The sequence below is a fragment of the Felis catus genome, chromosome B3, assembly GCF_018350175.1.
Source record: "Felis catus isolate Fca126 chromosome B3, F.catus_Fca126_mat1.0, whole genome shotgun sequence".
NCBI lineage: Eukaryota > Metazoa > Chordata > Mammalia > Carnivora > Felidae > Felis > Felis catus.
In genome coordinates, this window is record NC_058373.1 from 110,428,334 (window position 1) to 110,444,070 (window position 15,737).

Sequence of the window (15,737 nt, forward strand, 5' to 3'; positions counted from 1 at the left end):
GTCTGACTAGAATGAGAGAGAGAAAGCACTGGAGATGAGATCCCAGGAAATAGAAACTCTAGTGTGTAAGACCTTGTAGGCCACTCTGAGGCCGTTGTGAGGACTTTGGATAAAATTTCCACAGGACTGAGAACAATCTAGATAGAAGGAAAGGCAAGAACAAAGATGAAGAAGCAAGGGTGAGGTGGAACTTTTGAGGAACACAGAAACTCTTCCCAGGATCATAGAGTATCTAAAGGAATAAGGGAGATAAAGAAGGGTAGGAAACATAATATGAAAGGCCTGGCCATAACACGAAAGCATTGGAACTTGATTCATGAAGCAGTGGGCAGCCATGAGATGCACGAGTGAAAACACTGAAATTGTACTTTACAACAATTAGAACGGTCGGAAAAATAGAGTCTGGCAGCTAGTAAATGCAGAGCAAATACTGTAACTTTAAATACCAGTATTTTGCCTCTCCTAATGAAATAAGTCAGGCAAAGATCATCAATGATGAGAAAGTGGAAAGTTGATGGGAAACTGGACAAGCTCACAGTAACGTAATAGTGATTATAAAACATCGTGTAAATAACGACCTCAATAATGTGAAAGTGTACATGACAGAAGTTGGGAAGTAGAATGGGGGAAGAGAGCTAAAGGGCAGGGCAAGGAAAGTAAGACCCTCATTTCACTAACCCGAAGATCAAGAGACATCATAGATAGTTGACAGAACAAAAAAAAAGTGTACATTAATTTAAGTCACAAATGATAATTAATGGAGGAACTAAAAATAATATAACTTTACTGGGAAGATGGGGGAAAGGAGAGGAAGGACTAGTGTGTTATCTAGATCTCCTGCCATAGCTAGAAGGGATCATTCCTAAAGTTGGTTTCAAAGAGGGAGAAGCTCTTTCTTGCAGTAGAGTGCCAGCATATAGAGGTACTGATGGAGTCAGGAAATCCCCATTTTATAACCATCATAATAAAATTTCTTTCAGGAAAAATCATCTACGGATGCTACACACATGGGGTCGAGGCCAAGTCTGATAAGAAACAGAATATTTAATCACTATCAAAGTTTCTCTTCATAACGTGTGCATTAGTTGCAAAAGGAAAACCAATTATACCCTGGAGGAATAGAAGAACATGTTAAGCAAGTGATCAAAGTAAGGAGCAAACAGGGGTGTGTGGATGGCTCAGCTGGAAGAGCACGCGGCTCTTGATCCAGTCAAGGTTGTGAGTTCAAGCCCCATGTTGGGTCTAGAGTTTACTTAAAAAAAAAAAGATTTAAAAAAAAAAGGTGGGGGGCAAATAGGTATGTGCCTCTGGATATGATAAGTTGAGAAGGCCCAAACATCATTCACATTGTATTTCTCTCAAAAAATTCATAACCTGGGGGTGACTGGGTGGCTCAGTCAGATAAGCATCTAACTCTTTATTTCAGCTCAGGTCTTGATCCCAGGTTCATGGGATGGAGCTCCGTATTGGGCTCTGTGCTGATCATGGAGCCTGCTTAAGATTCTCTCTCTCTCTCTCTCTCTCTCTCTCTCTCTCTCTCTCTCCCTCCCTCCCTCCCTCCCTCCCTCCTTCTCCCTCTGCCCTTCTCTCCCACTTGCACACACTCTCTCTAAAAAAGACTTTTTTTTTTCATTCATAACCTGAATCTCATCATGAGGATACAATATCAGACAAACCCGAATGAGAGACATTCTAAAAAACAACTGGCCTTTGTTTTTCACAAGTTTTAGTATCTTTAAAGACAAATGAGAGACTGAGAAGTTATTATAGATGGAAACTAGACATGGAAACTAAATGCAATTCATGATGCTGGACTGGATCTTGTACCAGAAACAAAATAATGCCATAAAACCCATTACTGGGACAACTGACAAAATTGGAATATAGAATATGGAGTCAATATAGAATTTATTGAATCGTTGCTGGTCCTGTCAAGATGAAATAAGCACATGCCACCCTATTAGTCCTCCTGCTAATAATGAAACAAACAAACAAATAAACCTCGACAACATCCATAGCGCAACTGACAGAAGGCATAAAGGTGAAGAAAAGAAGACAAACTGGCTATCTACCTTGGGTGTTGAGTTCCCTGGGATGTTGTCTGTCTCCAGTATATCCAGGCCTGGGCACAGGAGAGCTCCCTAATCCAGAAACACCAATGGGCACAGACCAAAATGCTCCAAGAAAAGCCCACATTCTGTAGCCACAGGACCAGGAAAAAGAGCTTCCCAGAAGAACAGTGTTTGACCAAATCTACCCCACTCGAGGCAAACATCTCAAAAAGTCTACTCCCCTCCTGCTCCCCTTTTGCTTCCACTGTCAGACCCTGCCCCTTTCCCTAACACTTCATTGAGAACCTGGGCTGCATCCTAGATAAAGCAGCTCTACTTTGGGTCAACCAAGCTGAATTTGGGGAGGATCTTTGGGCAAAAACTCCAGCTTTTACAAGGTCTCTGCCCTCTTTTCTGTCATCTTTCTTCTATAAGGCAATCAAAGCTCTTTTTGTTTGGGCTAGACAAATGCCCTCAGGGCAAAGTAGCTTAAAAATGGCTTTCTGCTAGAATGCCTGACCAGATTTTCCCTTCATTTTTGAATCTATTCCTTAATCCTTTGTCAACTCTTAGGTAAAATAGTAAAAATTTCTCCTTAAAAGCATCAATCTTTCATTATTTAGATCTTTTTAACAAAAGAGCCTGTAGAATAACCCAGACTGCCATTATTATAAACAGGAAGTCTACTTTTTAAAAACTTTGTTTTGAAGAATATCAGATAAAGAAAAACAAACAAATCATAACTGTACAGCTGGATAGAGGTTCACAAGAAATCTATACTCCTATAACTAGTATCTGAAACAATTATCAGTAGCTCAAGGGTTCTTTTCTTCACCACCTTTATTACCTCCTGCAAAGGGAACAAGTGTCTTGACTTCTAACTCTGTAGTTTAGGTTTGCCATTTTTTTTAGCTTTATAAATGGAATCATAACGTTTTGAGACTTCTTTTGCCAATTATTTTATTTGCCATTACATCATATATTATTTATTATTATAGTTGTAAGACTCATCCATTTGGATGTGAAACAATAGTTCATTCATTCTCATCGCTGTAGAGTATCCCGTTGAATGAATAAGCCACAATTTATCCATTCTACTGTTGATGGAGAAGAACCACTGAGTCAGTCACAGGGTATGCATATATTTGGTTTTAGGAGTACTTCCAAACATATTTTCAAACTTGTACAAATTTAACCTCTTACCAGCAATGTAGGAGAATCCTAGCTCTTTGTCTACCCTTGACCAATTATTTTTAACCACCTGTGAAACCCTCAGTTACAAACAAACAAAATAGTATCTTCTTTTTTTTTTTTTAATTTTTTTTTTCAACGTTTATTTATTTTTGGGACAGAGAGAGACAGAGCATGAACGGGGGAGGGGCAGAGAGAGAGGGAGACACAGAATCGGAAACAGGCTCCAGGCTCTGAGCCATCAGCCCAGAGCCTGACGCGGGGCTCGAACTCACAGACAGCGAGATCGTGACCTGGCTGAAGTCGGACGCTTAACCGACTGCGCCACCCAGGCGCCCCACAAAATAGTATCTTCTGTTTGCACCCCACAACATCCAGGATCTCATGTCCCATTTTTAAACTCTGGGCTCTGAGTTAGCAAGTTCAGTTTCTGAACTTCTGTCAGGTAAAAATGGGAAATTTCCCATTAAAAATGGGAAGTTTTCCAAGAGAATTGAGAGTAGGGTGAAAAAGTGTCAAAGCAACCAGATTAGGCCCAACATAGAGCTAAGACTCATGTCAGTAACCCAAAATTTAACTACATTTCTATGCTTGGTTCTCCCAGAAAAGGAAGGCCTCGGCAAGTAATCTGTGTTTCCCTGTTCAACACAAGTTCCCCAACCTGGCTCTGAGACTTCCCTTTGCTCCATGTAAGGAAAGTAACCTTGCAGTAACCAATCTGTTTCTACCTAGTATGACTTCCCTATGTCTGCTTCCTTGTGCCTGTGAAAGTCTCTCATTTTATACAGCTTCTGGGAGACCTTTTCTATCTGGTAGATTGGATGCTGCCCGATTCAGGAATTGCTGAATAAAAGCCAGAAGATCAGTAAATTATGGACATTTTTCTTTTAACAGGAGGGTAAGGGGTTTTAGAATGTGAGAAATATAGTGAGTAAAAAAATGGAAGTTATTACTGTGAATTATGGATATCGGATTTCTTTGTTGCTTGATTGGAATTACTATCAACTGTGGTGTCTAAATGGGGTGTCTCTAGATCAGCCAATCCCGTGGAAGCTGGTGGGGCACAGGCTGCAGGAGGTGAAAGAATTCTAGTGAGGCAGAACAAAAGAGATAGAAATTTGGGAGTGGCAGGCAGGACAGCAGAGGAGAGACTGTCGGCCATGGGGCAGTGGGTGGGGGCTGCTTTCAAGGGGGAAGCTGAGGATGGTGATGTATGGAATTTTTTTTTGGTAACTGTGCTGAGTTGTAAATAGCCCATTGGTTAGTTAGGGCCTATGGATATTTTGAGGTGGGTCACCTTATGGGCCTGTCTGTATTCCATTGCTCAAACCTTTTAACCACCTGTTTGTCTCAAAGCAGCCTCTACATCAACTACTTTTGGTTATTGAATTATTCCTTTATAACTGGAACCCCACACATATTGAATCATGTAGAGCTTTACTTCACATAAACATAAACCAGAGTTTTACTTTACATAAATCAGCTAGGAGAGTTAATTGAAGGTATTTGAATAACACTTCCACTAATTTCCTTGACAATATCCCTCCCTGCCCCTCCAACCCCAGGCTTTGATAAAACCTACTCTTAAGAATTCTTACCAAATGACCACTCTCCAATTCTTTATTCAAGGAAGATTTGGGGACCTTGTTCACACGCTTCTATACCAAATTCATGCCATAATCCTGGATTTCAATAGCCACAGTACATGGCTCATCCAACAGGATAGCTTTGTGATTAGGGTATCTATTTAATTCCAGTGACCTTCACCTAGATTCAGTGATGTGTTGTCGAAGCCAGTTCATTCCAGCTCTTGAGAGCTGATTGTTCACATCTCTTTCTAGTTCTGCACTCAGTAACATGTTGGTAACTTGAAATCACCTTGGTGGCAGTATTTACATGATTAAAATCAACAAATGCTACAAATCAGGGATTTTTTTAATTTTTGAGGACCAGGTTACCAGTAATTGTTAGGATGTCCTTGGAACCACAGTAGAGGGGACGGCCATCTTGCCAGCGCAACCCAACGAAAAGCCCCTAGTAGTGTGCCAGAACGAATTGGAGGTCGACCAATCACCGAGCGACGGCACGACCTGACACAAAAAAGGCCCACCCAGACCTAAACCCGGAACTGCTGCAGCTTAAAAACCCCATCCCCACCACACCTGGGGGCGACTTCCCTGACTCCCCTCTCTCTCTCTCCCTGAGTCACAGAACCTCGCCCGAGACCTTAGTTCCCAAATAAAGCCTTTGACTGCTAAAATTTTTTAGCCTCTGACTCCTATCTTTACCCTGCCTTACGCCTGACCCTAACAGTAATGACTGCCTCTATCTCACTTCAACTTCTCGCATGTTCATAAACAACCCGGGACTTGGTCATCAGCCGGAATGGTCCCACACCAGAAATATAAAACTAGAATATTTCATTCTTTAACCACCACCTCAACTCTCAGCTCCCACAGCCCTATTCCCCTATACCTTCTCTTCAACGTCACACTAGACCTTCAGGCTCTACTTGCGTATTGTCTATACATCACAGAGGCAGAAAGGCTTCCAGTTGACCATGCGGTACTGCTTCCTTTGATCCTTCATTGAGAAACCAAACTACTCAACATTTATCAATTATCTCCTGGAGTAATGCAAGGTTAATAACAATCCTATTTCTTCAAAAATCAATCAAAATTTGTTTTTACCTTCATCATGAAATGTTCGTGGTATCTTCTCTTCTTTATTTTATTTAATTAAGTAAGCTATACACAGCCAGCATGAGGCCTGAACTCATGACCTCGAGATCAAAAGTAGCATGCTAGGGGTACCTGAGTGGCTCAGTCAGTTGAGCATCTGACTTCAGCTCAGGTCATGATCTCGTGGTTTGTGGGTCCGAGCCCCATGTCACACTCTGTGTTGACAGCTGAGAGCCTGGAGCCTGCTTCAGATTCTGTGTCTTCCTCTCTGCCCCTCCCCCATTTGCACTCTGTCTGTCTCTTTCTCTCTCTCTCTCTCAAAATAAATAAACATTTTAAGAGAATTTAAAAAAAAGTAGTATGCTCTACCAACTGAGTCAGCCAAGGGCCCCTCTTTTCTCTCTCTCTCTTTTAAATACCTGTTATCTTTGTTTTTAATCAAAAAGGTAAATCAAACAATCAGGCAACACCATTCAGGAGGTTCTGAGTAACAATTCTGGCAGGAAATTATATACAAATACATGTCCTTATAATCTGAAAATGATATGTGTATTTGCAGGAATAAATGGAGGAGGACTAGTGTATTGGTTTCCTGTCACTGCTGTAACAAATTACCACAAACTCAGTTGCTTAAAATGACATAAATTTATTATCTTACAGTTATATAGGTTAGAGGTCCTATACAAGTCTACCAAACTAAAATCAAGGTGTCGACACAGATGCATTCCCTCTAGAGGTTCTAGAGGAGAATTTATTTTCTTGCCTTTTCCAGCTTCTACAGGCTGCAATGGGATCTTCTCTTCGTATTCATATAGGGGGTGAATCTGTTCATATCTGCCAACAGATCTAAAGTGGTTTCTGCCTTTTCTCTTTCAGATGTGCCCTGTATCAACAGACAATTGATCAATTAACTTTCGAATGTCACTTAAAAAGAAACATAATACAAAAATAACAAAAAGAAATATAGAGACAGGAAATGGATTTATAATAATAAAAAAATAACAAAAAGAAATATATAGAGAGACAGACAGACAATGGATTTCTAATGAAAATAGCTGTTCAGTCATACAAATATTCCCATGAGGAATGCCATTTCAGAAAACATCCCCTCAAGGGAACATTTGGGAGAAGCATCTGCTTAAATACGATAAATCCTTGGATTGCGAATAACTTGTTTTGTGAGTGTCCCACAAGATGAGCAAATATTTCTCATAAATTTTAACTTGATAAACGAGCGATGTCTTGCAATACGAGTAGTACATGATGCTGCTGTACATCACATAATCACAACTGAGCCAACAGTTTTCTCTCTCTCTCACTGTGGGTCTCAGGCCCCAGTGATTTTTCAGAACGTTGGAAGGTGTCCACAACTGACACTACTGTATTTTTTGTCACTTCAAAGCGCCTATGGACAGTCCTTTGCTTTTCCATACAAGAGTAAGCTTGGGAATGCTTTCCTTCACTCTAGGTGAGGCGGCCTGCAGATACAGACCCTTTCCTCTCCTGCCTTATTTCCAGTTACATTAAATACAGTATATGACAAGAGTTTAATACTGTACTATAGTCAACATTTGTATGAACGTGTACAATGGCCCCCATGTAGAAAAAGATTCCATTGAGCCAATACATAGCAGTGATTCCGTTAGAGATAGTGAAAGTTGTCCTACACAATAACCCTCCTCTCTCTTGTCTCCCTCACCCCAGTCACAAAGATTTTCAAAGGTAAGTAGAGGTTAATTAATTTTCTTTATATTTTGCATTTTCTTTATTATTTTGTATCATATTACAGTATTGTAATCAATTATATATGAATATTTTGGGGTTGTGGAATGAATCATCTGAGTTTCCATCATTTCTTATGGGGAAATCCACTTTGATATATAAGTGCTTTGGATTACAAGCATGTTTTTTTTTTTTTCTAATGTTTATTTATTTTTGAGACAGAGAGAGACAGAGCATGAATGGGGGAGGGTCAGAGAGAGGGAGACACAGAATCTGAAACGGGATCCAGGCTCTGAGCTGTCAGCACAGAGCCTGACACGGGGCTCGCACTCACGAACCGCGAGATCATGACGTGAGCCGAAGTCGGTCGCTTAACCGACTGAGCCACCCAGGCGCCCCTCAAGCATGTTTTTAGAATGAATTATGCTTGCAAACCAAGGTCTTACTGTACTAATATAATACTGTGATGGTCCGGACATTACACATGGGCTAAAGTACTTCTACCACAACAATTCCCAAAAGGGGATTCATTAATTGGATTTGAAGGAGAAAGGAATTGAAAATAACTATACTGCAATAGAAAATGCCATTTGTAAAAACTTGCTTTGTCATCATACGCATAAAGAGCTTAGATACACAGCTAATTATGCTCACATGTTGCTTTGAATACCAGTTGCTAGGGAATGGTAACATCTCCCTATTCTAAACCTAATTTACAGTTTCAGTCCTGTTTCCATATTTTCTGTCTTTGTGTCTTAGAAGCACAGCCACCAGGATTGATGACCTTGAAGTCAAATCAAAATAAGTAACCCAACTGAAGCACAGACAGAAAAAATTTTTTTCAATTACATTCAAGACATGTGGTACACACTCAAAAGATCTAGCACGTTTGTAATTGGAGTTTCAAAATAAGAAAAGAGAAACAAAAGGGTTGAAGAAATGGTGACTAAAAAAATTGCCAAACCTGATGACAGACATCAACCCACAGATTCAATAAACTCTGCAAATCTTAGGCATGATAAAGATAATAAACTCATACCAAGGCACATCATAGTCAGAGTGTTTACAATTAAAGACAGAAAAACCTAGATGCAACCACAGAGGGGAGAAAAAGACACACTGCCTTCAAAGATACAAGAAGACTGAGGGCTGACTTTTAACTAAAGCAGTCAGAAAATAACAGAATGACATCTTCAATGTGCTGGGGAAAAAAACCTGTTATCCTAGAGTTTTATGCCCAATGAAAATACCATTCAAAAATTAAGATTAAATAAAGAAGTTTTCAGGGAAAAAAAAAAAAACAAACTGAAGGGACCTACTGCTATAAGAACTATAAGAAATACTAAATGAAATTCTTCAAGTTGATGGAAAATTAGCCCATTTTAGAAACACAGAATAGTAGAAAGGAATAAAGAACAACAGAATTGGTAAATGTGCAGAGAAACAGAAATAAGTACTAGCAGTTAATAATGACAATAATAATGTCTTGTAAGATTTATTACATTTGGAAAAGTACATGATAATAGTACAGTGGCTACAGGGTAATTTAAAATGGAGTTAAAATATAAATTTCTTGGGGCGCCTGGGTGGCGCAGTCGGTCAAGTGTCCGGTTAAGCGTCCGACTTCAGCCAGGTCACGATCTCGCGGTCCCTGAGTTCGAGCCCCGCGTCGGGCTCTGGGCTGATGGCTCAGAGCCTGGAGCCTGTTTCCGATTCTGTGTCTCCCTCTCTCTTTGCCCCTCCCCTGTTCATGCTCTGTGTCTCTCTGTCCCAAAAATAAATAAACGTTGAAAAAAAAATTTTTTTTTTAAATAAAAAATAAAAATATAAATTTCTTAATTTGGGGCAGAAATTATATAAGTTTTAATTTTAAGTTATCATAAGTCAAATACATATGCATTTTTTAATCTGTAGGTCAAGGGTAATCACTAAAGATAACAGAAGTATATAATTAAAACACAAAAGAAAGACACAATAATAAAATTAAAATATTTAATTCAAAGAAAGTGATAAAGGAAAAATTAAGAAACTGTGTTAGGGTTCTCCAGAGAACAGAATGAATAGACTGTGTGTACATATGTAGAAAGAGATTTTATTTTAAGAAATTGGTTCATGTAATTATGAAGCCTGGCAAGTCTAAAATCTATAGGGTAGACCAGCAGGCTGGAGACCCAGAGAAAAGCCAATGTTGTGCAACTGAAGTCTGAAGACAATCTGCTGGCAGAATTCCCTCTTACTCAGGGGAGGTCAATTTTTGTTTTGAATAGGACTTCAACTATTGAATGAGGCCACCCACATAATGGAGGGCATTCTGCTTTATTTAAAATCCACCACTTTAAATGTTAATCTCACCCAAAAACACTCTCACAGAACATCAAAAATACTATTTGACCAAATATCTGGGCATTGTGGCCCAGCCAAGCTGACCCATAAATTAACCATCATATGAACAAAGAATAGATGGGGAAAATAGACAATAAACATCAGCATGGTAGACTTAAATCCAACTTCATCAGAATTTACTTTAAGCATCAATAGTCTAAACATTCCAATTTAAAAGCAAAGATTATACGATTGGATTAAAAGACACAAAGCTCAACTGTGTGCTGTTTACATAATAGATAAGCTTTAAATGTAACAACACAGAATGGTTGAAGAAAAAATGGAAAAAAATTGCCATGCAAACACCAACTGAAAGAAATGTGGTTTCGCTAAGTTAATATCAAAGTATCTCCCTCTCTCTGCCCCTCCCCTGCTCATGCTCTGTCTGTCTCTCTCTCAAAAGTAAATAAAACATTAAAAAAAAAAAGGTTTTTTTAATATCAAAAGTGTGAGACACTGTGAGACAAGAAGTATCACATGAAATAAAGGGTGAGATTTCATGATAAAAAGGGGCAATTCAACAGAAAAGTAAAAATCTTAAATTTGTGTGCAAATTGTTTCACAATTAAAAAGTAAATGTTGACAGAACTATACAGGGAAAAACCCATAATAATTAAGTGCCAACTTTAACACACCTTTCTCAGTAACTTACTGAGTCTAAAAATCTCAGTCAATTTAGCCCTCGCTGCAAGGAGAGGCCAGGTAAAAGACCTGGAAATCTGACATGGCCTAAGAATCTTGGTACAGAATCTTCTCCAGAGTCCACTCCAGAGAACCTGCTTCCAGTCCTTCTCTCCCTCCTGTGACCTTGCTGTCAAGCTGTCACCTGGAGATGCAGTCATCTTAAGTCTTGACTGGGGCTGACCGAAATTGTTAGAGGCCTAAGTTCCCCACTGGCTATTGGGAGCAGGCCTCAGTTTCTTGCCCAGAGGACTCTCCAGAGCATTGCTTGCTATGTCCTCATGACAGGGCAGCTGGTCTACCCAAATGAATGATGCAAGAGAAGGAGCAAGGAGGAAGTCATGGTGCCTTTTATGGCCTATTGACATCCCCCCACTTCTGCCATATTCCACTTACTAAAATCTAGTCACTAAGTCCTACACTCAAAAGCAGGGAAATGTGCCACCACCCTTTGAAGGAAACAGTATGAAAGAATTTGTGGTCTAATTTGCTGCAGGAATACTCTCTGTTAAGGTTTTTTCCCTAAAATAATGTTCCTAAAAGTTATATACCCCAGCACTGGGGATAGAAAGATAAACAAGAAAGGCAAAAATCTTACAGAACTTACCACCTTCCATTATGACAAAACAATAAATGAGTATAAAAATTAATTTTAGATAGTGATAAGTGCTACAGATAGAAAAGGGTAAGTAATAGTATCAGGGAAGGTAAATAGAGTAATTTTTGACAGTGTGATTAGACAGGCCTCCCACAGGTATATTAACATAAATGAGATCATATACATTCTATTAGATAATCCAACTTTATCATTCAACAACGCTCTCTGTCTTAACCAGCTAGGGCTGCAATAACAAAATACCATAGTTTGGGTAGCTTAAACAGCAAACATTTATTTCTCATAGTTCTGGAGGCTGGGAACTCTGTCAAGGTGCCAGTCAATTCAGTTCTGGCGAGCACTTACTTCACGGCTTTAGTGTCCTTACATGGCAGAGAGAAGAGAGCTCAGGTCCCCCTCTTCTTATAAGAACACTAATCCCATCATGGGGTCCCACCCTTGAGACCTCATCTAAACCTAATCACCTCTCAAAGGTTCCACCTCCAAATACCATCACACTTAGGGTTAGGTCCTCAATACTTGAATTCTAGAAGGTCAAGTTTCAAGCTGTAGCAGGTGTCTTTCATATCTATACACTAATAGCTTTCCTTTATTTATTTACTTAAATTTTTTTTTGTTTATTTATTTTGAGAGAGAGAGCAAGTGGGGTAGGGGTAGAGAGAAAGGGGAGAGAGAGAATCCCAAGCAGGCCCCACAGTGTCAGTGCAAAGACCAATGTGGGGCTTGAACTCACAAACTGTGAGATCATGACCTGAGCTGAAATCAAAAGTTGGATGCTTAAACCAAATGAGCCACTCATGTGCCCCTCTATACACTAACATCTTTCCTTTAAAACTATATCCATCTTGATGAAAATTTGTTTTCTTCCCCAATTGTAAACAATGCTGTGATTAACACTCATATTGTATCATATGTGTGTGTATATATATATATATACATATACACACACACATACCTTTGTGTGCATGTATAAATATTTTTATAGGATAAGTGCCTACAAGTGAAATTACTTGGTCAAAAAAAGCACGATTTAAATTTTAGATAACATCACTTCAGAAAGGTTGTAAAAACGTACACCTCCTCAAAAAAGGGTAAACACTGTTTCTGTAGTAGCTGTCAGTACAAACATATATATAAAAAGATTTTATATCAAAAGACTTTATATACAGTTGACCACTGAAGGAGGTGGGGTGGGGAAACGACCCTTTGCATAGTTGAAAAGTCCACATGACTTTTTAAAATAACTTTTGACTCCCACTATTGGCCAGAAGCCTTACTGATAATATAAACAGTTGATTAAACACCTTTTGTATATGTATTATACACTGTATCTTTACAACAAAACTAGAGAAAAGAAAATGTTAAGGAAATCACAAGGAAGAGAAAATACATTTACAGTGCTGTACAGTATTTATTTTTAAAAAATCCACGTGGATCCACGCAGTTCAAACCCATGTTATTTAACTGTATTTCTATTCTCTTACAGATGGGCCATTCTCAGTCTTCATTTTATCTGATCAATCTGTTAACATTTAACATTGTCCCCTCTTCCACAAATCACTTTCTTCATTTATCTTCTCAGGCTATATGCTCTCCTGGTTATCCTGGTCTCCTGGTTAACACACTACACTCCCATTTTCGATCTTTCCTCCTGGTTCCCCCTCATCTCCTTGAATTTGACCATTCCCTTGGTCAAATGACATGTAACTTCACAGAATGAAATACCACATCTCCAACTAGATGTCTAAGAGACATCTAAAAAGCATCTAAAGCTGCATTCATAAGCTTAACTCAAAAACCTCATCCTTTCACAGCATTACCTTATTTTAACTTCGTAAACTGCGACTCCATCTTTCCAGTTGCTCAAACCAAATCCTTTTTCTCTTACATCCCAACTCCTCTCTTCTTTCAGATTTCTGCTCAAGACAGATCCTGCCTCCTACCACTGTTCCCTATACTCCTGGTTTGCCTCTTTTTTTTAAATGCCATGTCTTGGGGCACCTGGGTGGCTCAGTTGGTTAAGCGTCCAACTTCAGGTCAGGTCTTGATCTTGCAGTTCATGGGTTTGAGCTTCACATCGGGCTCTGTGCTGATAGTTGAGCCCGGAGCCTGCTTTGGATTCTGTGTCTCCCTCTCTCTCTCGGCTCCTCCCCAACTCCTGTAGTCTCTCTCTCAAAAATTAAATAAACAGTTTTGTTTTTAATGCCACATCTCAATATCTAAAATTAGGGTGTTTCTTTAATTGCTCATGGTCTCCTCTGCCAGAATATTAGACGAGGGTAGGAATTTAGCTGGTTCCTTATGGTATCTCCAGCATCTAGAGCAGTTTTATGTTGCTGTTGGCATAGTGGTGACTCAATAGTTATTTGCTCGATAAATGAGTGAACGGTACAGCCATACATAGATATAATTGAAAAGCAGGCTGATGAAGTGGCAAAGGCAATACATTTAGAGATAAGGCATCGAGGGTTGGGGTTTAGCCTGGGCACAGCTATGTTTAGGCAATTTATCCTTCAATGTTGATTTGTTCACATGTAAAATGGGGTTTATGCCATACTCCTGAGCAAATGAAGCAGTTGATACAGTATTTCTTTGGATTGCAATACACAAGTTTCACCATTGGCAACACCTAGGAAAATATGCTTCGAGTCTCCTCTTAATTTCATCTACTCAGGTGTAACACGATTTGAGTGTACATCTTCAGAGTCTCTTATATACAGTACACTGTACCTTTAAAGGTCCACTTGCGCAAACTTTTGAGAATAAAGGCAATTACTAGGGAAAAAATCGCCAGAGTCTAATTCCACTATGGTGACGGCTACACAACTATGTATATATGCTAACAATCATTAACTGCACACTTAAAACAGGTGAATTTTATGCTATGTAAACTACATCCCAATAAAACCGTTAATAAAAACCCCCAAATAAAAAAAGTGAATCACGTTCAATAAGTAAGCTCTGCCATCGGTTAGACACAGTTTAGGAAAGAAACCCCGGTATTTGGTAGAGTCCAAAGCGACCCGAACAACCTGTCTTCAGAACTGCATTGGGATAACTAAGCTGAAAGCTGTTAAGAACCTAGCCAGGTTCCTCCAGCAAAGAAAGCTTCATACTCGGAAACTGGCGGTACCAGTTCTCATGAGATGCCTCCCTCCGGTCCTGTTCTACAAGCAAAACGCCATCTCACTTCTGCAGAGTGGACGCCTGCGGGGAGGTTGTGTCTCTCCCCCAACACCCCCCCCACACACACACACACGTGGGTCACTTGGAGTCTAATTCAAGTAGCGTCCGTCCTCTCCAACCCCAGATCTGCGCGGGGAAGCTGACGACCCTTCTCGCACTGACCGACCCCGAGGTTACCCCGGGCACTGGGAGCCACGCGGCGCTCCAGCTCAGAATGGCCTCGCACAGCGCATAGGCTTCGACCTTGGCCAAGGAGTCACCTGAGTTTTTAAAACGGTTACGGGGGCCGCCCGGACCCTCGGACTTGGGGCTGTGGGCGCCACCACAGCCTGCCCGCGCGGGAACTCGCTCAGAATTCCCCCGGGGTGAGCACCGCGCGCAGCCGGGAACGCCCTGGCCGCCAGTGCCCCGCTCCCGCGCGCGCGAAACTGTTCTCCCGCGAGACCGCCCCTCCTTTGGGCTGGGCTGGAATCGCGAGGTCCCCGCCCCACACGAAGGCGCGAACTGAAACGGCTGTTCCACCTTCCAATCATTTCCGCCAGCGAGTCACCAGCAAGGTCCTCTGCGTCTTTTTCGCCCACTTCCGCCTTCAGCGTCGCTCGTCTACCGCCCCGATTACGAGCGTCTTCCGTTCCCGCCCGGCGCAGCATCCCCGGCGCAGCCCAGTTCCGCGCGGCGCGGCGCAGGCGCAGTAGTGCGGGTCGTCTGCACCGTAGCTAATGACGGGCGGGGCTGCTGCGCGCAGCCGGGGAAAGGATCCCCCCTGCGTTTTGGCCGCATCCATTGTAGAATCTTGAATGGGACTCCTGCCCAAGCACGTGGTTTCCGTAGAAGCAGCTGCACTTGTTGCTAGCATGTGTTGGGCCGCGGGCGAGCGTTCAGAGTAGGGTGGTCCTCATGGTCCCTCTTTTGCTGAAGGGGACACTGCACATAGGCCCGGAGAGAGGTTGTTGATCTCCCAGCCTTTCACGCCTGAAAATGGCCCTTTCATTTGAGGGAAAGGTCTCCGGACAGAAAGTGCCTGGCTATGCCTGCTGGCTCCTGTCTTGGGTTAACAAGCTCCGTTTGACCCGAAAAATGTTGCTGCTAGGCTAGTTGTATGATTGGGAAAAGATGGGATACAATAGGCAGAGAGGGAAAGGTCAGGACCTGAGGTCTCAGGGTGAGGAAAAACACCTATTTTGGAACAATGCTGGGAGTGTCTGACCTTAGCAAACTTCCTCAGGC

The 15,737-nt window shown here is 41.1% G+C and overlaps 1 protein-coding gene and 1 long non-coding RNA gene across 4 annotated transcripts in view; one reads left to right on the top strand and one right to left on the bottom strand.

Moving 5' to 3' along the window:
* The first annotated feature begins 2 nt into the window (after positions 1 to 2).
* Positions 3 to 6,050, top strand: LOC109500874. 3 transcript variants are annotated; one of them, XR_002743146.2, is made up of 3 exons: positions 3 to 179; positions 981 to 1,148; positions 5,190 to 6,050. It is a non-coding gene; the product is annotated as an uncharacterized LOC109500874 (long non-coding RNA). The 3 variants fall into 3 exon arrangements; XR_006599680.1 differs by lacking the exon at positions 5,190 to 6,050 and adding an exon at positions 4,031 to 5,183; XR_002743147.2 differs by lacking the exon at positions 5,190 to 6,050 and adding an exon at positions 3,847 to 4,022 and having other exon boundaries at positions 4 to 179.
* Positions 6,051 to 6,549: 499 nt separating this feature from the next.
* Positions 6,550 to 15,737, bottom strand: part of LOC101086571 (coiled-coil domain-containing protein 170-like) — a 64,758-nt gene continuing 55,570 nt past the window's right edge. Inside the window, exon 10 of the mRNA XM_045060058.1 lies at positions 6,550 to 6,806. Coding sequence (XP_044915993.1) covers positions 6,699 to 6,806 — 108 coding nt within the window. The 3' untranslated portion in view covers positions 6,550 to 6,698. The remainder of the gene's footprint in view (positions 6,807 to 15,737) is intronic.